Below are 25,885 nucleotides of genomic sequence, written 5' to 3' on the forward strand. Positions count from 1 at the left end.
TATGACCCGGAAGCTGTACGCCGGTTCCCTCGGCCAATAAAGCGAGATGAGCGCCGCAACCCCAGAATCGGTCACGACTGGACCTAATGGTCAGGGGTCCCCTTTAGTCTTTACCCTAAGCACAAGACGGAGATATCAGCAGGTGTGGAAGAACCCAAAGGTTTACAGAATGACAACTCCACACACTAAAGGTGGGGAGGAATGACAAAAGCCAATTGCAGACTAAGTATGCTCAGTAACTACACAATGCGGAGTGTCTATTGGGAGGAAAAAACAAAACACTTCAATACTCTCTCTGGCTTGGCTGGAAGAGAAAGGAATTAGCACATTCTGTTGTCATCAGCACACAGGTGAGCTTCAACTCTCTCCTAGCAGTTTCATGTAGATGCTGATTAGCTTCAATACTACCAAGGTGGAAAATGTTCAGTTTATGCTCTAGTCAATCAGCTTACCCAGTTCTACATACTTATGTCCACGGGAAAAAATTGCAGTGAAGGACCAGCCCCAGCATCCAATAGGAAAGTACATATCCCAGAATGCACTTAGTGAGAGTGGTAGTCTGCCTCCAGTTGTACAGAAGTGTGAGCACAGGGTTTTCATTTCTGTTCCAGTTAGGAAGAGAGTTTGCCAATGAGGGCTTATCTGAGCGGGGTGTTCCATGCTGTGAAGATTGGCTCCCATTTTGTAGCAAAGGCTCATAGTCATGAAGCAGATGAGCACAGAACCAATAAAGTACTGGAGAAGAGGAGCCCAAAAATCTGGTAAGGACCTATTTTAAAAAATTGAAGAAGTTATTTCATTGTGCACGTGCCCAAGACCTTTCAACATAATTCCAAGAAGCATAAATCCCCTTTTAAGAAAAAGCACAAGATGCAGATGAAGTGGTCTGAACAATTTGCCAGGTTTAGGTCAGGGTCAGCCTCAACATTTAAGATCTTCTGTTCTACCCAGAAAAGAACTAAATACTGTCCTTTCTACGTGTAACTGCATGCCACTTTACAATTTCTGAATGTTTATCGGTTTATCAAGCCAGCAGCGCTGGGGAACCTCTGGCTCATGGGCCCTAGCAGGCATGGCACATGGCTGGGATCAGGAGCACTGATGGGTGCTGAAAGCAAGTCCATTTGAAGGTGCGCTGCTGACTGGAGCTGAGAGTGTACCTTAAAAGGAGCTTCCTCTCTGTGCAGATTAGCTGATGGGTGCTGAGAGTGAGACCCTTTGAAAACCAATTGCAAAATGGGTTTCTGGATCAAAGCTCAGTTTGAAAGATGTTTATTATGGAATAAAGATAAATTATTACTCAGTTGGAAGTTTGGTTCTGGCATGTGCCTTCCTGCATGTGCCTTTTCTACTATGCCTCTGACTTCTGAAGCTGCTAACCACCAGGCTCAAAAGCGGAAGTGATTAAGCAAACACATGACAACTCTTGCTGCCAAGAATCTAGGGGAATTCCCTACTTCCCCTTTCTTGTAACTTTCTCTTTTAAAGCACTTCCAGGGAACAGGTGATGACCACTGTCTATATGGCAACCCTTTGAACAGAGTTCTCACCAGGACAGAGCATTATATAAATTTAAAAATCATCATCCCAATAAAAATTATCATCTGGGATTAATGCTAGGAGCCATTGAGCTGCTGCTCCCATAGCTATTAAGATGCTACAATAATTAATAATACTAATTGCATAGTATTTATATAGTGCTTTTCCTGAGCGTTTGAAAGCATTCCACATACATTATCTTAGTAAACCTTACAACAAGTCCTGTAAGGCAGACTGATATAACCACCCACATATTGCAGACAAGTAGATAAGGATGAGTGAACAGAAGCTTGCCCAAGACTACCCGGTGACTGAAATTTAAAGCAGGAGCATTATGGCACACAATACATAACACTAGTTCTCACTTGGGAGGTGAATACTAACCTTAGCCTGCCCAGCCACTTTTGCTGCACCTTGAGAATAGCAGTCTATCAGAGGAGCCATATTTGGCCAGCTAGCCCATTAGGGAAGAGCAAGAACTTTGCCATAGGTGTAGTTAGTTTGCTGGGAAGAAACCTATTTATTTGGAGACTTCTGTCGGTGATTGGTCATTGCCAGTGAGCCATCCCTATGGGGGCAGCCACTTTCAGTTGTTCCTTTGGGATGTGTTGAGAGTGATGGCACTCCCCAAGGGTGATTGGTAGTAGATCGCCTTGTTTCTAGGTGACAGGCTGGGTGTGTGAGAGAGAGCTGGTATGGCTTGGAAATGATAGATTGCTGGAAGCTGCATCTGTTGCAAGAGCATGAATACAGCTCACAAACAGATATCCAATGTGATTAGTGGATATTTGGTGTTTTTGCTGTTTTATATTATTACATTTCTTTTACATCAATATGCCATGCATTACTTTGGGAGCCTCTGAGCCAAAAATCGTAACAGGGTAGCCTCACCTCCGTTGCATTCATCCCAAACTCTTAAAGCACCCCTTGACCAATGTTCCAATGCTGAACAGCACAGGGACTTTTTAACCTAGTGGCAAGGTAGTCCAACAGCAAACAGCAGGGCCTGCTTTGGTGTAGAAGGGGAGAAACGTATCACCTCTGGAAGTCGAGGCTTCAATACTTCATTCTGCTGCTGCTCCACAACAGAGCATAAGATGGGGCTCATATCACTAGATCCTATGCATGCTTAGTCAGAAAGAAATCCCACTGCCTAAGGCTCCAGCCCCATACACAGTAATCTGCAGATGCACACTAATCTCGGAGTAATCCCTTCTGAAATCTATGGCTTTGCTTCCAAATAAGCACGGACAGAATGAGGCTGCAAATCTAATGAGAGGCACTTCCCCATCTTTAAAGGGTGTATAAATTTCAACTGTGAGGTCAACTGAGGAAGTACCCACACCCTTTTTAGACACAAAGACCACCGTCTGCCCCTTCTGAGAGCATAGCCTATTTTTCTGGCTTCCACCAAGAGGCAGATTTGCACATCAGTGATTATTGGCCTGTCTAAATATCAAGGACAAGGCCAGTTTCCCCTCACCCCAGATTCTAAGTGTTTAAAAATTTTCAACGATTGGATGTTTATACTTTGGTTGTGTTTTCAGTATGTTCATGCATGTTTATTACTGCATTTTACTTTTGTATTTCAATTTTGTAAATCACTTCTCAGTTTTTTGCTGCGGAAAGCAATTCATAACTTTAACAGCTAACTAAAAGTCCACGCCCACTCCTTTTTCCATGTACATCTGCACAGCCTAAATAATCCAGCTGCTCCCTTAAAGCAGGGGAATTCACTGTTTCCTCAGGCAACCTAGTTCATCACTGAGATCTGCTGCCTAGAAGTATGAAGTCTTCTCTTCTGCACAGTTCAAATTTCAGCTGCTGCTATTCAAATATTGTTGATTTCCCTGGGAGGAGAGTACCACCTTTCTTCTTTCACAGTATCCCTTTCCCCCCATATGTGAACTTAAGAATCACCGTTTTTCCAAGCTAACTGCTTCTAGTTCCTTTGCTTCACTTCTGCTTGGTACTTAACCCAAAGCTAGATTAACTGCTCAGTGGCAAAGTGCACAGGAACATAGCAAGCTGTTTTATATCAGGTCAGATTATCATCCATTTAGCCCAGTAGTCTGGCAGCTGTGGCTCTTCAAGGTTTCAGGTCATTTTCATCACCTGCCACTCTTTTGATCTGGATATGTCAAGGACTGAAACCTGGACCTCCTCCATGCAGCGCACATGCTCTACCATGACCTAAGGTCTCTCACCCTAATATATGGCAAGTCTATACTAGCATACTTGCCTAGCACATAAAGGGACTTAGGGTTCATCTCTAGTTTAAGGAATGTTAGATTAACAGAGCTAGGAAAGGCCAAAGTCTTGGGGCTATGTGGCAGATTAGTTTTCAGAATAAACACAAAATGAATAAGATGCACACCTTTAAAAGAATTCAAGTCTGAATGTCTTGGGTCAGAGATTGACTACCACTTCCTGCTGAGCATTCGCTCCTGCATAGTGTGTATCCCTTCGAAGCAGAGGTCAAGGTTTTATGCCAGGCTGGACTGATAACACCATGATATGCTTTTGCTCAGGTTGCCACCAGCCCCACTATGTGACAGCCCTTCAGGAATCTGCAAAACTCACCTGCACATGCATGCAGAAGGTCCCAAACACCAACAGAACTGTTGCGTGGACCACGTAAACAAATGCACCAGGAGAGTAAAAACCAGTAGCTGGCTTGCTCAAGTCCTTTCCATTCATTCCTTCAGTCTTTCTTCTCAGCAGGCCAAGTGTTAGGCAGTGCCAGGGGTTTGCAGTGATGTACCGCCAGGCTGCCCAGGAGCCCAACACAATGGCGGGTGCAGCTAGCAGGAAGTTGGGGATCTGTCTGGGCTCAAAGTACCTGAGGAAGCCGACATTCCAGTAAGTATCTTGAATGTAAGTGTAGAGCACAGGAAAGTTCCAGGAGCACCATGGTGGTGCCACACCATTTGAGGCTGCTACACGATACCCCTTATGTGCAGCCAGTTGCAACAGTGGGTCCGGCACAGCATACTCAGGGCTAAACGTGGTGTTGCAGAACCGAAGGTATGCCCAGAACTGAAACAAAGCAAATGGCAGGAAAACAGAGGCAGACATCACCACCAGGGAAGCTACCAGGTTTAGGAATTGACCCAAGATCTGTGGCGGCTTTACTCCAGTTCCTGTCCTCGCCTGCAACTGGGAGGCAAAGAGTTTTGTCTGGGAATAGAGGAGGAAGCCAGCATTGATCAGTCCGTTGGAACGCACGCCAGCAGCTAGCGAAAAGAGGAGGCTGCTGGCCCAATGCTGCCCTTTCTCTAGCCACCACATGGCACCAAACACTAGGAGGACAAACATGCTTTCTGAATAAGCAGCTGCCATAAAGACGTTTGCAGGGGTGAGGCAGAAGAGGATGGCTGACAGGAACGCCTTCCTGCGGCACTGCAGGACTGCGCAGCTGAGCTTATACAGAGTCCATGCTGCCCAGGCAGAGAACAGACCATTGAGCAGAGCTGCAGAAAGGAGCAGGCGGCTCCGGAGAGATAAGAAGCCTTGGAAGGGCCACAGTACCGTTTCCGCTGCCGCTCGCAGGCTCAAGGGAAACAAGGGGAAGAAGGCACAATTGTGCTCATACACGTAGCCGTGCTCAGCTATAAACAAGAAGTGCTCCGCATCCCACCGTGACAGGCCTCCCAGGAGCCATTCCAAAATCCAGTCGCAAAACCCATACTCAGACAAACGGGGTGGAGAGAAGGCATCAGCAGCATGGTCGGGGATCAGGAGGTTGAAAAGGGCCTGGGAAGAGTGGGAAGAAAGGATAGGAAATGACAGCCAAGTCAGCCTCCTGTCCCCCTCCCTCCCCAAAGCAACATGTTCCCTCCAATTTGGGACCAGAACCTGACCAGGGAATTCAAAGCCTCACAGGAAGTCATCCCCTGCCCCAAACAAGGACTTGAAGGCATTACGTCTGGGTCTGGGGCGATTTATCATGCATGAGCTGTTTTAGAGGCATTTCTAGCGGGGAAATGGGAGAACGGACAACTTGGGCAAATGCAGCAGTAGGGGAACTTTTTTCTTTAGCCACCAATGTTATTTCCTTAGGGTAGTGTCCAACTAAGTGCTACTCAGAGTAGACCCACTGAAATTAATGAATCTAAGTTAATCATGTCCATTAACTTCCACTTTTCACTCAACAGTAGACGTACTGAAATTAATGGAATTAACTTAGTCACATCATTAATTTCAGTGTATCTACTTTGAGTAAAACTCAAAGGGCCCACTTCAAGTAGAACTAGCATTGGACACAACCCTTAATGTCTTCCAGACTTTCTCCAACAGACTGCAAACTGCATATAATGGATAAGACTAAGGAAGTGGGTTAAGTAAATTGATAATAAATAATAATAATAATAATAATAATAATAATAATAATAATAATAATAATAATAATAATACCCCACCCATCTGGCTGGGTTTCCCGCTGGGTGGCTTACAATGTATCTAAAAACATAATAAAAACATCAATCCTTAAAAAACTTCCCTAAACAGGGCTGCCTTCAGATGTCTTCTAAAAGTCAGATAGTTGTTTATTTCCTTGACATCGGAAGGGAGGGCGTTCTGCAGGGAGGGCACCACTACCAAGAAGGCTGTCTTCTTGGTATCTTGCAATCCTTACAACAACCAAGTAAAGGGTGCCAGTATTACTATCACCATATTGCAGACGTGGGCCTGAAACTACGACTGTTTCATGAGTTCATGGCAGAGGTGGCATCTGAACCAGCAACTTAGCCACTATGCTAAGCCAGCAGTCCTGCATGCCAAGATGAAGGTGCTCTGGGGGGGAAACAACTGATCAGTGAGCATGCTTTGTACCTCTTGTTAATCTGTGGGAGAAAAGAGCAACATGCCAAAGACCGCAATTTCTAAATGTGCACCGTGATCATCTGCCAAATGAAAAGTCATTCCAAGTTGCCGAGCCAGACGAAGCATACAGAAATGTCAAACTCAGGGGTTTCCTTTGTGCAATCAATCCAATTATGTGTTGGCACACAAGGAACAGAGAGAGCCACACATCTAATGAAATCAAACTCAATAAAGGCAGTCATGCCTTTCCATAAAAAACAACAACCCTGTGGCTGTTTGGCTGGCCAGACGACAATACCCAGCCCAAGCTATAAGGGACCAAAAAGGAATTCTCCTGCTAGCAGTCTGTCTGGCATGTACTGTGTGTGTATTTGGCACAGTTCCCAGTGTCAGAACTTACCTATGGCCCTACAAGGAACTTTAGTAGGATCCCATTGTAGCTGTCAAGATGAAACTGCATCCTACCCCAAGTTCTTCTAAGGCTGGAATATGCAACACTCTTTGGCCAGCATACTGTGTTAATATGCCCCATGTACAACACAGGGACATGGGAGGTGGCCTTATAACAGTTTAGCCTATTTGTCCATCTAGCGCTGCACCGTCTACTCTGACTGGCAGTGGCTCTCCAGCAACTTCTAGTTGGTCACTACGTGAAGCAGGACGCTGGATTTAATGGGCTTTGCTCTGATCCAGCAGGGAACGTCCTCAGCCTCTGAGTCATGTGAGTACATGCCATGGATTTCCATCTCCCAAGCTAGCCTCCTGCAACCTAATTTTAAACAAAACTAAACCCAAAGGTTGTAAACCAAAGAGAATAGAGAAGTTAACACCATGATTAAGAACCAGGAAAAAAGTGAAGTGTTTCACTGCCTGCACAAAAGCCACCAGCGACAGTATCAATCTGACTTCTTTTGGGTAGAAATTCCATAGCTGGGAGGCTGCCACAGAATTCATTGTTTCTCTTCCATCTCTCCTCAATTCACGCTCACATAACTGAATTCTTAGTAATGGCTTACTCTGGCTCCAGTTTACCCTGGTTTTCTCATCCTACACAAGTATGAAGTCTCAGAACTTGTATGTGCTGTTTGCTTTAGTCTTGACTCAAGCCGGCTTCCCCAAGCTTGGTGCCCTCAGCTGCTGCTGACTCCCAACTCCTGTCAGCCCCAACCAGCATAGCCAATGGTCAGGTATAATGGGTTGTAAACCAAAACATCTGAAGGACACCGGGTTGGGGAAGGCTGCCTTAACCCTACAGGCTGCATTTAATTTTGGTTCTAGCCGCCCCAAAACCCTAATGCCTTAATCCTAGTGAAGACTCATCTTACACTGCCAATGACATAGGTTAGCTGAATTTCTGGTTGCCATCACCACAGAGAAATTGGGAGCAACATTCCTATCAGCCTGAAAGCAGTGCTTCTGGTTCACAAGTCGGTTGAGATTTTGTGAGAAAAAGTGGTATCTTTGGCAAAATGCACAGGATACTCTCTTTTCAGGGCCTCCCTTTCTATTGCAGTAAAAATATGCCTAATTTAAATGTCAAATACCTATTATGTAGACAAAGCTCCTGCAGCTGGCTTCATGTTCCTCTGAGCACAAGAATAGCTGGGGGGGGGGAGGAATCTTGCCTGCTCAGAGATTACAAAGGCACAGCTACTAATCTTCAGAAATTCTGCATAGGATTGGCTCTCCAGAACAGAATATGGATTATTGAGAATATTTTGTTTTCATTTTTTAAAGTGTGTAGTCCACATCATAGAATCATAGAATCATAGAGTTGGAAGAGACCACAAGGGCCATCGAGTCCAACCCCCTGCCAAGCAGGAAACACCATCAGAGCACTATATGGTTGTCAAGCCTCTGCTTAAATACCTCCAAAGAAGGAGACTCCACCACACTCCTTGGCAGCAAATTCCACTGTCAAACAGCTCTTACTGTCAGGAAGTTCTTCCTAATGTTTAGGTGGAATCTTCTTTCTTGTAGTTTGGATCCATTGCTCCGTGTCCGCTTCTCTGGAGCAGCAGAAAACAACCTTTCTCCCTCCTCTATGTGACATCCTTTTATATATTTGAATAATCATGTCTGTGGACTTACATTTGGTTCCCAAACCATTGAGTACGTGATGGAGAGCACACTATTATGCCACAGCACGTGAATTCTGTGCATCCAAATAACTAATCTGCAGAAGAAGCTTCCTGCTGCATTTCTGTTGGATTCGCTGAGGGAATGCCATTCGTACTCATACACACTCCAAAAATTACACCTTTTGGGGGAGTTCTAAAATAATTTTTGTAACTGTCTCAGATGGGGAACTGTAGCAACAGGGCCCAGTCACTATATTTTCTGCACCATTGAAGGACCCTAGCAGACAGAGGAAGCTTCAGCTGCAATGGCTGGAGATGGTCCCAGGGCTCTGCCAGACCAGCTGGACTACCCATCTAAGTTGGTGGCCATCACTACATTGCATGGCAGCAAATGCCTTAGAATAACAAACTACGTGCTGATGAAAAAGTACTTTAAAAATGTCTCTCTGTTCATTTTCTCCATGCCATGCATAATTTTTATACATTTCTATCATGTCCTCTCCCCTCCTTATTCACCCTTTTTCTAAACTAAAAAGCTCCAATGCTGAAATCCTTCCTCTTCATGGGATTTGCTACAGCTCCTTGATCATTTTCACAATCCCTTTTTTAATACTTTAGTATCATTGGCATACTTGGGTCAACACACAGCTCACCCCAAACCCTGTATCATTTATAAGCAAGTTAAAAAACAGCAGCCCCGTAATACAGATCCTTGGTGGATCCCACTTGTCCCAAACTCTTTACACTGATCATTCTAACTGGAAATGTTTAGGGTTTTAACCTGCAAATTTCTGGAAGAAAGGCATGTGCTCCAACACTGAGCTAGGTATGACCCCTCTCTATCTAAAACAGATATACTACCTTTTGAACTTTAAACATATGAAAAAGAACCCAGTATTTATTTCTGATGTCATCTGTCCTGATCTGAGAATGCCAGGCGGGTTATATTTCAGTGATATTGTATATTTCAGTGCTTGGTGTTGGGGGACTTGCCTGGAGGAAAAGAGTGAGCACTCTGCAAAGCACTGCAAACCGAACCACCTCTTGGCAATGAGGGTCTCCTTCCTTCCTCTGCAGCATTCTGACCTTGGAGGTCATCCAATGGGTCACCACTCCCTTCCATGCAGGAAAATCCACAGAGAGATTTTGAAACCTGAAATCAATAATAATAAATTCAACATCACGCAGGATAATACTTGCACCATGTTTGTCACTGGCAGGCAAATGATGGTTTCCACACTCATTCTCTGGACTAAGAGAGCAGGTGTGATGTAGTGGCTAGACTTTAACCACTGGGTGATGGAGATACAGGTTCAAATTGCACTCAGCTATGAGGTAGTGGTGGGCAACAACTTGGATGGCTTTAAAATAGGGTTATACAGATCCATGCAGGTTAATGTTATCAATGGCTACAAGCCATGGTGGCTATGTTCTACCTCCACTGCCAAAGGCACCATATGTCTGAATATTGTATATTCAATGGCTGCGCTCGTTTCTCTCTGGTCGGGGACAGAGGGTGGGGCTTGGGGGGGAACTGTCATCCCGCCACTCCTTGGTGTGTGGAGTGCCTCAGGGTGCGATTCTCTCCCCGATGCTTTTTAACATCTTTATGCGCCCCCTCGCCCAGCTTGTCCGGAGTTTTGGGCTGGGCTGCCATCAGTATGCTGATGACACCCAACTCTATCTGTTGATGGATGGCCATCCTGACTCGGCCCCAGACACACTGATCAGATGCTTGGAAGCTGTGGCTGGATGGTTACGTGGGAGCCGGTTGAAGTTAAATCCTTCGAAGACAGAGGTCCTCTGGCTGGGACGGGACGATATGGGATTGAGGGGGCAACTCCCATCTCTTGCGGGGGTGCAATTAGTGCCAGCACCGTCCGTTAAGAGTTTGGGTGTAATCTTCGATACCTCCCTCTCTATGGAGGCGCAGATTACAGCTATAACAAAGGCGGCATTTTTTCATCTCCGCCAAGCTAAGCAGTTGGCCCCTTACCTCTCTCGCCCTGACCTAGCCACTGTGATCCACACGACGGTCACCTCCAGACTGGATTATTGTAACTCGCTCTACGTGGGGCTGCCCTTGAGACTGACCCAGAAACTCCAGCGGGTGCAGAATGCCGCAGTGAGACTCCTTACGGGGTCCTCGCTGCGAGATCACATTCATCCGGTGCTATACCAGCTGCACTGGCTCCCGGTGGAGTACAGGATCAGGTTTAAGGTGCTGGTTTTAACCTTCAAAGCCCTATACGGCCTAGGACCCTCGTATCTACGGGACCGCCTCTCCTGGTATGCCCCACAGAGGAACTTACGGTCCTCAAATAAAAACATCTTGAAGGTCCCAGGCCTCAGAGAGGTTAGGCTGGCCTCAACTAGAGCCAGGGCTTTTTCGGCTGCGGCTCCAACCTGGTGGAACGCTCTGTCACAAGAGACAAGGGCCCTGCAGGACTTGACATCTTTCCGCAGGGCCTGCAAGACAGAGCTGTTCCACCAGGCCTTTGGTTAGGGCACAGCCTGACTCCCTCCTTTGGCAATCTTTACAATACTTTAGTTCATGGTTGCCATCAATTTTGATTTTAATTAATTCTTATGATGTTTTTATAATGTTGCACTATTTTAGTGTTGTTAGCCGCCCTGAGCCCAGCTTCGGCTGGGGAGGGCGGGATATAAATAAAATTTATTATTATTATTATTATTATTATTATTATTATTATTATTAATATCAGTAGCTGGGAGTTACAAGTGGGGAGCATTGCTGTTGCTCTCAGGTCCTTCTTCTGGGCTTCCCAGAGGACACATCTGGTTGGCCCCTGCGATGCTGTACTACGCAGGGTGACCTTGGGGCAGTCCCCATCTCTAGGCTAATAGGGTTGTTAAGACAGATAAAATGGGAGAGCCACATGTGCTGCTTTGAACTCCTTGGAATAAAGATGGGATTTAACTGTAGCTAAAGAAACAAAGCTAACTCTTGACTGCACTACCTAGCCATTTTCCTGGTGGTTATCATTGTGATGTGGTAGGGAATGACATAGTTTAACTGCACACTTCCTCCATGCACACACACTATCCATCATAATGACAGACATAAACAGGAACCTGTTTACATAAATACCTGTGGGGAATGTCTGGCACTGCCTGGGAATTCTTAGAAACAACAAAAATAAATCATGATTTTTAAATGGATACAGCAATTTGTGTGTTTGGACCCGTCACACTGAAAATTGGACAAAGTCATGCCAAAGTTACATTTGATTCAAAATGGCACTCAATATCCAACACCAACAAAGACAGTTGCCTAACTTGGGAACTCTTGTGCCAAGTTTGGCAATGATATATTTTATTATTATTACTATTTATTATTTATTATATTTATATACCGCTCCTCATCTGAGGATCACAGGATGATTTATTATTATTTATTAAATTTGTTTAGAATAGAAATACACAAAAATATATATTGATATGCAGCCAAACCTATAGAGAACAGACACGCAGGTGGATGGATGGACAATCCACTTTCCAAAATATACAAAATATTGTTGCACTCTGAACCGACCAAGACACTGAACAAAACCTGGGGATATTGAGTTGAAGGGGGTACAGCAATGCAATAGGGGCAGGCTTGACATTCAGCGGCTGGAGTCACCAAAGTCAGAGAGAAGGTTTATCCTTCATGCCAGAAGGGGCTACTCAGTGTACCTTTACTTGCCTCTGCATAAATGAACAATTTCCCCATAGAGGTGAACGACGAAATAATGAGTTACACTTAAGAGAAGCAGACCGGGGGGGGGGAGCGCCCGCTGGATCAGAGCAACAATCCATCTAAATCCAGGATCCTGTTTTCTACAGTGACCAACCAGATGCTTCCGGGAAGCTCACCAGCAAAGACAACAGCCCTTCCTGTATGTGCCAGCATCTGGTACTCAGCAGGATCTGTTTAGCTATCATTAGTAAGAGCCACGGAGAGCCCTATCTACTACTGACTGGCATAACTAACTCTGAACAGCAAACTCTATTTAACGGCGTTTTGGTGCTGGGGGCAAAACCTGCCCTCCAGACCAATAACTGGTGATCTGGCCTTCATCTACAAGGATCCCAGAAGTGTGTGTGCAATGTGTCTTTATGTGCAGACACACACTGTACCTCCTCCTCGGGGTTGTTGTAATATACAAACCCTTCCTTCATACCCATCCTATCCCTCATAATGGAAAGAGAGCAGAAACTAGCTGTGCATGAAAGAGAAAGGCTTTGTGCAACATGATGAAACAGCTAGAGCTGTCCCCAAGGACAGAAAGACACACCCTCTTGAAAAAAGAAGTAAAACCTCTCACCACATCAGCAAAAGACTTATCAAGCAGGCTTGCTTTTCCACCAAGCGTACAGCCAAGCAGTCATCTGTGGCTGAAGCACTACATGAGAAAATCTTTGCATGTTTTTTTTAAATAAAAAACTTATGCAAATTTAAGCCTGGCAACATTTCTTATTTCTAGTCAGGTCAATGGTTTCAATAACAAACTAGTCCTGTCTAGTCTACCTCCATTTTTATCCCCTCCTGTCAAGAAGAGCATGCAAATCTAAAAAGCCAGACGGCAGGTTTTGTTTTTTTAAATCCTTTAAAATGGAACTATGAAATGGTTTTCAAGTTCTGCACTGTAGCCTAGTTGCCACCAGAGGGCACCAGGCACTCACTGTGTTGGTACCTTTCCACACCTTGCATTGCTGAGGCAATCAAATTATAGATATGTGATAATACAGGATTCCCTGATAAAATCCATGGCAATGCACGCATTGAACTCTTCTATAAAGCAATGATTTAGGCACCTCTCCATGTATTTAGTGTTATCCTGTAGATTAAGATATTAAAAATAACTCAAGAATTCATTTCTCAATACTGTATACTTCTATTAATAAGTCTAAATAATTCTCTTCACCTGCTCATTTATTTTGACTAAAGAAAAGATGCAGTTTGTTTCCCCTCCGTTTTGAGTCACTTTAATTTCCTTATTGCAATGCTGTCCCACCCACCACCTTTTTTTGGACACAGTCTCTGCGGAGATTCTTTCTTTAAAAGCAGTTTCCATTTCAACATATACCTGTTTTAATGGAAATGAGTCTTGCTGTTTTTTAAAACATTCCCCACCCCACCCCCCACAAAAATCTACAGAAAGATTTGATTTGTGTATGAATTGTGCACGTTTCTTGAAGGCTCTTGGGCTGGAATAAACTTCTGTGCTTTAATAACGATTGGTTTTGACCAGGGTTTTTGTATGGATTTTTTAAAAAAATGTTTATGTTGTTTCATAGGAGTGGAGCGAGGTTGCATGCACTGCAACTGCTCTGCACAGAAAGGCAAAGCAGAATCATGAACATCTTCACCACAGTGCCGGCTTTGGGTGCCTCCATCTTTGGAGGGGAGGTGGGGGTGGCTACCAGGAAGAGTCAGCTGACATCATCTGTGGAACTCTCTCCCCCTGTCCATTTGTCTGGCATAAAATTTGATGGTTTTAAGGCACCAAGGGGGAAGGCTTCTTTGTTTTCCAGTGTTTTAATGGCCTCATTGTATGCTCTTGGTTTTAGTGCTACTTTTAATAGCTATTAGTTATGTTTCATTGTATTGTTATTTTATTATATCTCACTTTAAATTATAAACAACTACCTGACTTTTAGAAGACATCTCCATTCTCTTGCATTGTTTTTCAAATTTTTATTTTATTGCACTTATTGAAACAAATATCCCTCTAGAAACGGAAAAATGGTTTCTCCCTATTTTGGAACTAGTGAAAAATAGCTGTCTCAGTTTCAGTACATGCTGTTAAGATCTTGGTGTAGAATATATTAATACATTTGGAAGCGAAGAGTCAGGGCCCAGCCAGCATCCATTCACATATATAGTACCACTGGTCCTGTTGCTCCAAATTAAACATTAATTCCTGAGTGGGAGAGTTATTGGATTAACTGGTTCCAATTTAACAGAGTTCTTATGTTCTTATGAGTTTGTAATGTTGCTAAACTAAGGATGCACCACACTTGTGTCAGCCATGCTGCTTTATCTTTGGGGTATAATTTCAAGCATGTCTTTGACTGACATCATTTCAGTGTGATCTCCCAGACTGACCATAAGCAACTTATGCAATATTGATCACTTATTTTATATTTTCTTTTTAACTCTGCTTCTCAGCCATTCTTTGAAAGCCATGCTCTTTTATATCTCTATTGCATTTTTAATTTACAAAGTGCTTCATACCCTCGGTGACCCTATTAGTCCTGTTTTACAGATGGGAAACGGAGGCTGAAAGTGGTTTTCCCAAAGCACAGACAGTGGCCATGATCCCAAAGAGCAGTAACACAGTGGCCTCCCAGAGCTAATTTTATGACCTGTAACACAGAGCAACAGCACAATGTGTGCTGGTGGTTAGCTAAATCTGAATACACTTGCTCCCAACCAGCAGGAAGCAAAAAGGCTGCCACCTGACTACCATTCATCCAGGCAGCTGCTCACATTACCTGGTGCTTGCTACACTGACACATAATGAAACATGGCCTGTGAACCTCCAGTGCCAGACTCATTATATTCTAATATGTTCTAATATGTGAATGCACACTAAGCTGATAATTCAGGTGGCTGGTGGCCAAATCTGAGCCAGAGCAGGGAGAGCGGGGAACTACTAACAAATTAAGAGATATTTTAGCATCATAACTTCTTTGCCAAATGGAGCTCACCTTGATGTGCTGTTGAACACAAATTGATTATAAAGCTGTGAAAACAAACTGGCTAAAAAGCTGGTCAAAAAGCAGATTCATGCAAACAAATCACTTTACCTCCTACAATCAGAGAATCACTTCTTGCTTTCTCATTTGATCATTTACACACATTCCTCAAACATTCATTTTTTCAAGGAGATACCAAGCACCACAAGAACAGTGGTCCATCTGACTTTCCATATATACCAAGAAACCCTCTAACAAGCAAAAATTGCTTCCCAAGTGTAATGCCCAAGATCTTTTAACAGGGCACCTAACACCTTATACATAAAAAACCTGCACTCCACCTCTGAACTTTGACTTATTCACTCATGCATGGAAACCTGAGAACACAGGAGACCATTATGTACTGAAGTCAGAAGATGAGGGCAATCAAGTCTTCAAAGACTAAATGGAAGCAGAAGAGAAGAAATACCTAGGAGTTATACTAGTATAGTAGGAGAAATACCTACTCTGTCGAGTAGAATTCAGAATTGTTCTCCACTCCCCAGACACATCAAGTTGCTTCACTGGCTTCTTACTGTACTTTTCACCACCATCAGGCTTCTATTCCTCCCTATTAATGCAATCCCCCATTCTGATCATACATCTCTTTACTCCAAATCTCTTACTCCTTACATCTACACAAGCTCACCATCTTCTCTTGCCTCCCACGCTTTCTCCCATGTTGCTCTTCAGCTTGGGTCAGCTTCTATTTGCTGTTGCTTCCCAATCTCACCTGCTCTGAAGTTCTTAATGAAAACAGAGTTCTTTAGGAAAGCCTAGCTAACAACCCTAGCTTCATTAAACCTGTCCCTCCACTACTGTGAGTAAAGACAGATTAAGATTTTAAGACTTGACAAAAAAGAAGCTGCTGAGGTACCACTGTATTTAACTCGCAGGCATCTGCCTCTAACACAAACTGCAATCCTGGGTTTAGAGCAGACACAGTTCACCATCTGAGGCAAAGCCACTATTATTAATAATTACAGTGATGCCTCGCAAGACGGAAAACTCGCTAGACGAAAGAGTTTTCCGTTTTGGAGGTGCCTCGTAAAACGAATCTCCTATGGGCTTGCTTCGCAAGACGAAAATGTCTTGCGAGTTCCTGCGGTTTTTTCCCCCCTCCCCCCTTTTTCTAAGCCGCTAAGCCGCTTATCAGCTGATCCGATAAGCCGATAAGCCGCTAAAAGCCGCTAATCCATCAATGGGCTTGCTTCGCAAGACGAAAAAACCGCTAGACGAAGAGAATCACAGAACGGATTCTTTTCGTCTTGCGAGGCACCACTGTACATTTCTATACTACCCTTCCCTTCATCCAAAGATCAAAGGATGGTTTACAATATAAAAATACATAGCATAACAACAACAATGCCCCCACCCCCAGTTTTAAAAGGCCATAGACTGTTTAATTAGCCAAAGACGAGGAATGCTTTTTTCCTGACACCTAAAGCTGCGTAAAGAAGGTGACAGGCAAGCCCCCCTAGGCTAGTTTCTTGGCTAGTGGGATATTGTTGCTTACCAGATGAGGGGTGTAAGCAAGGAAGCAGGGAGGTTGGCATAATGCAAACACATTGGCAGGATCGCTGGACTGTTTGAACCACACCCACCTCCTTGCCACCTTGTCCCTCTCCCTCCCAGAAAACAACAGCAACCCATCTGCCAGGAATCTAGCATAGCAGCTCTGTCCTATCCCACTTTTGGTTTAACAACAAAGGAATGAACCACCAGGAGCTCCCTCAGAATATAACATCTCTGTCACTCTGATTTTCCTCAGGCGCTTCCCCTTTGCTCATTTTTGTACCATCCATCCCTGCATTTTATGTCAAAATGTAAACTGTAAGACACCCAGGTAGAGACAGTGTCATTTTCATAGTGTCTGGCTGGCATAACGTTGAAAGTAGTATCAAGACTGTTGAGAGGGAAAGATGAGTGCAATGTAACATAGGCTAGGCTAAGACAGGGTAAACTGGCATAGCTTTGGAGCTGAGCAGGGATCTGAACCTGTTTGAACCTTGAAGCTCACCTTTCTCCCAGCTTAATCTACTCCACAGTGTGGCTGTTAGGATAAAAGGGGTAGCGCCACCCACAAAGGTCACCCTGAGCTCCTTGGAAGTCATAACTGTGAAAAAAGAAAAATGCACCTCCCCTCTCACACAAGCCTTGCATTTAATAACTTGTCTGGTAGCCATAGGCAACCAAGAATTCCAGGATGAATGAGCAAACTGGGAAGAGTACAGACACATCAATCTGTCTTCTCCATCAGCCCACTTAGGTTTCTATGCTAGCTACAGAGGAAGAAAATTCAATTCCTCCATGGTCAGCCCAGAAACAAAGCAGGCTGTTGAGAAGCGAGCCAGTTCACTCTATCCCTTGCCCACTATGATAGAAGGCTTCTTCTTTTTTACCTAGCCAGGTAAAAAGCCAGCAGTTTATATTTCCATACTGGTCACAGAGGAGGGAGCATGGAAGCAAATACTAACCCCTTGGCCTTATTTGCATGTACATCTGATTCAGTCACACATTTGTGAACCCAGGTCAGCAGTAAGAACACAAGAAAAGCCCTGCTGGATCAAGCCAATAGCAGATCTAGTCCAGCATCCTGCTCACTGTGGGCAACCAGATGCTTCTGGGAACCCTGCAACAGCAACAGGCCCCACCTGCAACTGATATTCAGAGGTATACTGCCTCTAAGAGCAGAGGCAGAACATACCCATTGTGGCTAGTAGCGACTGATCGCTTGACTTTGTATAATTCTCTTTTAAAGCCAACACTGCCTCCTGTGGGAATGAGTTCCAGAGTTTAACACAGTCCAACCACTACACCACACTGCCTCTCACAGGCGGCTTCATATGTTCATAGAAACCTGCTTAGGAGCCCAACAAAAAAAGGGGCAAGAAGTGGTTACTCAGCGGCTATGGCGGGGGCCAGCATGGGGGATGAGAGCTAAGAGAGGCGGGAGGGGGGAGTCAGGCGTGGGGGCGTGTCCCCATCTCTCCTTCGGCAGGAAGAAGGGAGCTTATAGGGCAAGCGGCAGCCTATGGGATGAGCCCATGTAAAGAGGCCCTTGTGGGGCGAGCCTCTCAGAGGAGGGTCTGGGAGCCAGTCCCCTCTCTCCCTCAGCTGGCGGCCCCCGGAGACAACCGCTGTTCCTCCTTCTCCCCCCAACCTGAGTGCTCAGCGCGGGGACTCAACGGCTCCATCTCCAGCTCTCTCACACAGTCACAGCCGCTCTTCCTCCCACTTCCGGTCCGCGGCGAACCACTTCCGTTGGCAAGGAAGCTCTTGGCGCCTGCGCAGTAATCCAAGAGCAGCCGCCCTTCCGGCGTCAGAACGTAGGCGAAATCATAGAGAGGGAGGGGCCATTAGACTCGCCATAGACTTACATCCGGGACTTCCGTTTAAACTTTTTTTTTTAAGGCCATTGCAAGTCTATGGTTCTACACTGGAAGCCGCCATTAGCCGCGATTCTCTCCTGCATAGCCCCTGGCATCTCTATGATGGAAGCCCTATATGCGTTTGTCTTTCACTGGGACCAAATAAAATAGTTTCGATGTTCTACCGGAAGTGACAATAAGGAGCGTGTTGACACTGTTCTACTTTAAAAAAAAATTATGGTGGTTGCCGCCGCCTTGTGAAGCATAGGGAAAGGGCCGCATGCGGAGGACTCGGTCCGTGGGCGAGGGAGGAGGCGCCATCTTTGCTAAGGGCAACACGGTGGGCGCTGCGAAGGCCCCCTCAGCGCCAGGCGGTGCCGACTCCTTTAGCTGCGCAGGGTGGGGCTGCCGTGGGCGGAACATGGCTTCCCTCTTCCTGACACATTTATTAAACAAAGTTGCTGTTGTCTCGCAAGAAAAACCTCTCTTTGCTCTCCTTTGTGCCCCGCGACCATTTTCTCCTTTATTATTATCTCCTCCAGAAAATCTAGTTTCTCCCCCTCCTTAATCACTGGTAGCATTTTGCCTCTCGAAGGTGCCTCAAAAGTGTGAGGTGTGCTGAGGCAGTTTCTGCAGACCCAGTACTTTGGAGTTTAGGTGTGTGCCTGTAGATGCATGCACGTGTATGTGTGTATAATTAATACACGTGTGTGAGTGGGAAAACGCTCACGAATAATTTCCTGGCAGCCAGTCGCTCCTTTGTTTAGCATCATGTTGCAGGCAATGGGACTAGTTCTACTCTGCCCCAATGGTGTGGGTTGTCAACATTTTTTGTTTGAAAAAATCCGGGTGCTGAGGGCATGCAACCTTTCCTTTGTGAAGGAAAACCAGCTTTTGTTAAACAGGGAAGCCAAGGATTCTGCTTCAGTACCGAGCTGCTGGCGATTGACATCCACAAGGGAAACTGCAAAGAGACTGTGACATCAACCATCTCGGGGCAGGGAGGAGAGCTGGCACATATCATAATCTGCATGCATAGAAAGTCAAATTGGACACGGAGGCCTACAGCAAAACGGAATTCCACTCAGCTTCCTGCCTAGAAGTGCTTTGGTTTTTGTGTGTGGTAACACTGGAGATATTTATTCTAGCTTTGTTTTCCATTTATTACATTTATATAACCCACCTTTCCCCAAATGAGCTCAAGGCAACATACATAGTCTGCCTCCATTTTATTATTGCAAGCCTATGAGATAGGTTAGAGTTAGACTGTGACTGGTTCAAGGTCATCCAGTGAACTTCATGGCAGATTGGAGATTTGAACCATGGTCTTCCCAGTCCTTGTAGAACACACTAACCACTACATCCCACTGGCTCTCTTTACAATGTGCCTGCTCCAGTAATGAACATGGAGATTTTTAGTGGGCAATTGTTCTTTTTAAAAAGGAAATGGCAGAGAATGAACCTGGGACCTTATACATCATGCAAAGTGCATGTTAATGACCCATCTTAGTCCTGTATCCTGTTCTGATATAGTGTCCAGCCAGATGCACTTGGGAAGGTAAAAGTTACGCTAATTGCTTCGCCTCCTTTTCTCTCTGGCCCAATCTATCACTGGTTGTGCCCCCCTGAAGGTAATGCAGTCCTTGTAATGAAAAAGTATACCACCCCGTTATAAACTGTCACAGGGCAACAGAAAGATGACCTCCCATGTGTCCTGTGACTGTTGGCTCAATACAAGGCTGGGGTTCTCAGAGCACAACTTGGGCCTTTATAAGCAATCAGTGGAGATATATGAACCCCCCTTCCTTCCTTCCTTCTCTGTGGAGCAACTACCTTTTGCTCATGGTATGCACCGCCTTTTAATTTTTCCATTTGAGTTGCCGCTCCCTGTTCCAACTTAGGATTCTTGCCTCACCTACCTTTGGGACTTTAGAACAAGGATGAACAGAATTCATGCTTGCTGGATCTACTTTGTTTTTTTGCAAGAAACCCGAGATCCACCTACGGAAAGTATGTGCAAAAGGCATTCATACTAACATTAAATAAATTTGAACCTAGGGATTTGTTTTGAGTACTGGAATGGAATGGAGCTCAGAATCCTTCCACATACAACTCCATTTCTTATTGCCCACCAGCTCTTTTAATTTTATACTGTGGTGCCTCGCAAGACGAAATTAATTCATTCCGCGAGTCTTTTCGTCTTGCAATGTTTTTCGTCTTGCAAAGCACGGTCCGTCACAACTGCGCCTCTTCAAGCGAGTTTTTTAGCTCTGCTGAAACTAGGTGTACCTTAACACAGCTTCCCCAAGCCATTCTTCCAGTGAATGGCTGGGCGAAAAATCGTAGTGAATATGTCAAGCTCTCTTTTTAATGGTTAGGTGTCTGTCAATATTCTAGCGAGTTTTTCGTCTTGCGAGGCATTCGTCTTGTGGGGCACCACTGTATTTTAGGGTGGCTGGCAGAGGGCAGCGATGGGGAGGGATATTGTGGCTGAGACTGTCAAACAATTGAGTATCAGAAATCCTTTCCGATGCAGAAATCTATCCATTTCCGATTAAATTTTTTGTCAGTCTTAAATAGTTTGTCCCATTTCTGCATAGTTCATGTATTTATTTTAACATGAAAACGTATTTTTTGCACACATGTTCATGCACATTTATCTTTCTATAATTATGTTTGTATGCCATTTTGCCTAGCAGACACATTTCTGTGCAAGCAATTTTTTCTCATTCATTTTAAACATTTTTGTGGTTGTTTGAGAAGCATATCACAAAATTCAAAGAAGTGCAAATTTCAAAAGACAGCTGCATTGAAGTTCAGGTAGTGCAAATTTGGCACAATGATTTTCTCCCCTACCCTGTCTGTAACTCACCCAAGTCATCTACCAGCAAATCCAGATCAAATTTTTGTCTACCCCTGCTTTAGAACATGCCATGGACAGACCCCAGCAATTCTATTCATTAGTTTGCCTGTCTTCAGATCTGGGATGGCGTACACACTCCATACATTTAGCAAGCAACCCCTATGCACAGCAAGTTGACATTCAGCCTGCCAGTGTAAGTCAAGCTAGTATATCAGATTCAAACTCTGTTCAGCAGCAGGGCTGCTGCTGCTGCTCTGCTTAAGCCTGGCAGAGAGAAAACAAGCCTATGAAACAGTTGTCTATGCTGGGTTACCTGGTCATACAAACAAGCTGAATGCTCTTAGGATCCAGCCTAAGTATCCCACCCCCTCTGGTCCAGCACCTGCTACACCCCCATCATGTCTCTCTTTGGGGATGTACACAAGCCTCATCTTAGCTGGATGCTCACGCCAGTGCATCTTCAGCTGAGCTGAGGTTGAAGATAAAATGTTGGCTGTGCTCAGCTGAGCTAGGAATAAGCCAGCTGAGATGGAGATCCACTGCATCCTAAGGTGCTCATTCCAGCAGACCTTGCCATAGGATTTCCCCCTTAAAGAACAGTTAAAGAACATGACTTCCCCCGAAGATTCCCATGAACCATCATAGAGCTACAATCCCCAGCACCCTTAACATAATTCAATTACCAATATTATTTGGGGGTAAGTTATGTGCTTTAAATGTGTGGTGTACCATACTGGCCCGAATGTAAGCTGCACTTTTAAAATTGGAGGGGGGGGGGAATAACTGAATATAAGACGCTCCATTCCTTGCTGCTCCTGGCTGCATACTGGGGGGGGGGGGGGTTACCAGCGGTCTTTCCCCTTTCTCGCTCTCTCTCTTCCCAGCCTTGGGGGAGAGAACGGGGGACTACGCACAGGGTGGGTGCTGCTTTTCTGCACTCCTGGCACTGTTTGCCCCAGGCTCCTGGCTGCATACCATAAGATCACAAATATAAGCCACACTTTAATTTTTCATGGTCAGAATTTTGGGGGAAAGTGAGGCTTCTATTCCAACCAATATGGTATATACTTAGACAAGAAACATTCCAAGAACCAAAAGCTTCCAGGCTGAGAAAGCAGAGTGGAGCTGCCTTTCCTTAAATTTAGGGATACTTGCATTTTTTATATATCAAGTCACAAGCTTTGAGCTGGCTGAGAGTACATTGGGAAGCAGACAAGTAACATCCTGAGCTATTTCCTCAAAGCAAAACAGACCATGCCAATATGTGAAACTGCAAAGGTTTTACACACAAAAAAACACTTTGCTGTATAGGAAAATGTCATGGATGAAATGGCCCTGAAGAACACCTCATATGATGTACTTAGAGAACTAGATCTGAATGTTGTTACCAGTGGCAAATGGCTGAGGCATTGTGGTCAGTAGATATATCAAGATATCCCACAAATCAGGATGAATTTGTGCAAAAACAGTTTCCTCCCAGTTTAGAATTCAATTTGGCTGCTGCTAGCACAGCAGGTTTACAACACCCATCATCCCTAACTATTGGCAATGCTGGCTGGGGCTGATGGGAGTTGAAGTCCAATACCATCTGGAGGCCTAAAGGTTCCTCAATCCTGATTTAAGACATCTAAAGCTGTACATGACATTTGAGATCAGCTATAAGAAACCTATTTACTGTCCTGTCCATACATGGGCAAAAGAGTGCAAAGACAGGGCCTTCTCAGTGGTGGGACACACTTGGAACTCCCCCCCCCCACAGGAGAATCATCAGGAACCCTCTTGTCTTGCAAAAAAATGGTTAAGATTTTTTAATTTAAGCTAGTTTTTCATCAGTGACCTGTACCTGCAGGGATTTTAGTACCACTTCCTTTTATTTTACCTGTTTTTCATTTTTAATTACAGATAGGTAGCCGTGTTGGTCTGCCATAGTCAAAATAAAAAAAATCCTTCAGTAGCACCTTAAAGACCAACTAAGTTAGTTCCTGGTATGAGCTTGGTATCTGAAGAAGTGTGCTTGCACATGAAAGCTCATACCAAGAACTAACTTAGTTGGTCTTTAAGGTGCTACTGAAGGATTTTTTTTATTTTCATTTTTAATGGATGTATTATTTTTAAATGGTTGCATTTTGCTAGATTTTATTTTACTTGGGTTGTTTTTAAATAGAAAAGTGGCTACAAGCATTAAACTAACTTCTTATTCTCCAAGGTTTTTAATGGTGACTAATGGCTGTTCTTATGTCATTACCTTCTTCTCTTCTTAAGATGTTTTAAGGCCATTTTGCTACACCAAGCACCCCCTGGAAACTGCCTTGGATATTTTAACAAAAAAGTAGCATATAATATTTAATAAACAGAAGCTACTGTTACATAGGCACTTTCCACATAGCATTAGCAACCATCTTCTCCAAGGATTTAAGAGATGATTGCTGTCATTTACACAGAAGAGCAAGTGCCCTTTGCAACTAGTTCACAATTCATATCCATCTCTGAGAACAAGATAATCAAGTGTGATCAGATCTAAACATTTTCTTCATAACACAAGTAGGGGACAGGGAGGAACCCCGAGAACAATCCACTGATAACATGATCCACAAGCAGAAATGACAAAAAAAAGGACTATGTGGCTATATTCTCTCCTCTTTGCCTTATGATGGTTCTGCAGAACACCATAAGACATTATTTTATTTGTTATCCAGGAGTGGAGGCCTGATATTCTTTTGGATTCAGGGTTGACTTTGGAAGCTAAGGACACCTTTGTTCTATCAATTCAACTTCCTTTAGTGCCATTTATAATCACATTAAAAATTTCATTGGCTTGAGTACAAAACAATTCAAATGTGGAGATTGGCTCTTCTGTGGCAAAACAGGTGGAAGAGACAAGAAGGTTGTAAAGGTTAAAGGTAAAGGACCCCTGGACAGTTAAGTCCAGTCAAATTTGACTATGGGGTATGGCACTCTGCTTGCAGGCCAAGGGACCCAGCTTTTCTGGGTCATGTGGCCAGCATGACTAAACCACTTCTGGCACATGGAACACCATGACGAGTGCCAGACCGCACTTCTTACTGCAGCAGTACCTACTTATCTACTCGTGCTAGTATGCTTTCAAACTGCTAGGTTGACAGGAGCTGGGACAGAGCAACGGGAGCTCACCCCATCTGCATATTCGAACTGCCAACCTAACGATTGGCAAGCCCAAGAGGCTTGGTGGTTTAGACCACAGTGCCACCCATGTCCCCATACAAGGTTGGATCCAACATTAGTAATACTCAGTTTAGACCCATTAATGGACATGACAGGTCTATTAATTTCAGTGGGCCTACTCTGAGTAGCTTAGTTGACTACAAAATGTTGGTGCAGAGCTTACAGTGGAAAACCTAGGAAGTGGAGCACATAAAAGAGACAAGAGTGGTGTAGCGGACAGTGTTGGATGAAAATGAGAAAACCAGAGCTCAAATCCTCTGTTTAGTTATCCTCTGTAGACCCCTGAACTTCACTGCCACTAACATTTGATGGCTTTAAAGAGGAGCAAATTCATGGATGATGTCTTAGTCATGGACTACCGGTTTTGACTGTTTTAGGGAAACTCCAAGTCCAAAACATGATACCAGTAAATACAGTGGTGCCCCGCAAGACGAATGCCTCGAAAGACGGAAAACTCGCTAGACGAAAGACGAAATGTCTTGCGAGTTCCTGATGGGTTTTTTTTCCCTCCTCCCCCTTTTTCTAAGCTGCTAAGCCGCTTATCAGCTGATCCGATCAGCAGATAAGCCGCTAAAAGCCGCTAATAGCGCTAATCCGCTAATCCGTCAGTGGGCTTGCTTCGCAAGACGAAAAAACCGCTAGACGAAGAGAATCACAGAACGGATTCTTTTTGTCTTGCGAGGCACCACTGTACCAGTTGCTGGGGAACAACAATAGGAGAGAGCTGCTGTTTCCATGCCCAGCTTGTGGGCTTCCCAACAGCATCTGGTTGGCCATTGTTGGATTATTTGATCCAGCAGAGACCTTCTTAACTTCTCTCAGCTGCATCAACTAAATAGGAAAGCTGGTATGCAACTCCCAGAACTCCTGAAAGGGAAGGATGCAAATATAATACATTTTTTTGTTTTAAGCTAGATTTATCAAGGTCTTAGATATTCAATGAGCTTGAACAATTATCCTCCTTTTTTTGCCTGCAAGGTTTTGTTTTCATCCTCATGAGGTAGGAGGGAAATCTCTCTGCCTCTAAGGTAAGACTATATGGGTTGTAGCCAAGCCAACAAAGTTCTAATCAGAGTAGACACATTGAAACCAATGGGCATATGTTAGTCATGTCCATTCATTTCAATAAGCCTGTTTCTTAGTATGACTAACATTGGATACAACCCTATATTAATTTATTTAGTGACCTATCTTCTTCAGACCACTGTGTCTCAGAGGGGCTAACAATGTAAAATACAAGTAGACTAAGCTAGCTGCAC

The 25,885-nt window shown here is 44.4% G+C and overlaps 1 protein-coding gene across 5 annotated transcripts; it reads right to left on the reverse strand.

Annotated features, from left to right (window-relative positions):
- Positions 1–18,527, reverse strand: PIGV (phosphatidylinositol glycan anchor biosynthesis class V). Of its 5 annotated transcripts, XM_082231703.1 has the most exons (5): positions 18,355–18,511; positions 17,212–17,307; positions 9,438–9,597; positions 4,123–5,295; positions 1–769 (listed from the first exon to the last, which is right to left on the reverse strand). In XM_082231703.1, exons 3-5 carry the CDS (start codon positions 9,540–9,542, stop codon positions 467–469), a joined length of 1,581 nt encoding a protein of 526 aa, XP_082087829.1. In that variant the 5' UTR covers positions 9,543–9,597; positions 17,212–17,307; positions 18,355–18,511; the 3' UTR covers positions 1–466. The 5 variants fall into 5 exon arrangements, with proteins under 5 accessions (XP_082087829.1, XP_082087830.1, XP_082087831.1 ...); XM_082231704.1 differs by lacking the exon at positions 17,212–17,307 and having other exon boundaries at positions 18,404–18,527; XM_082231705.1 differs by lacking the exons at positions 17,212–17,307; positions 18,355–18,511 and adding an exon at positions 18,052–18,074.
- Between the last annotated feature and the right edge of the window lie 7,358 nt (positions 18,528–25,885).

The sequence above is a fragment of the Podarcis vaucheri genome (assembly GCF_965113315.1).
Source record: "Podarcis vaucheri genome assembly, chromosome: 7".
In the NCBI taxonomy this organism is placed as follows: Eukaryota; Metazoa; Chordata; class Lepidosauria; order Squamata; family Lacertidae; genus Podarcis; species Podarcis vaucheri.

Excerpts from the sequence above, each read along its gene's own strand:
- PIGV (XM_082231704.1), bottom strand. The coding sequence starts at position 9,542 with ATGACCTCCAAGGTCAGAATGCTGCAGAGGAAGGAAGGAGACCCTCAT. Across the intron at positions 5,296-9,437 it reads TGCTCACTCTTTTCCTCCAG|GCCCTTTTCAACCTCCTGAT; the intron begins GCAAGTCCCCCA and ends CACTCTTCCCAG. Across the intron at positions 770-4,122 it reads CCTTCTGCATGCATGTGCAG|GTCCTTACCAGATTTTTGGG; the intron begins GTGAGTTTTGCA and ends TTTTTAAAATAG.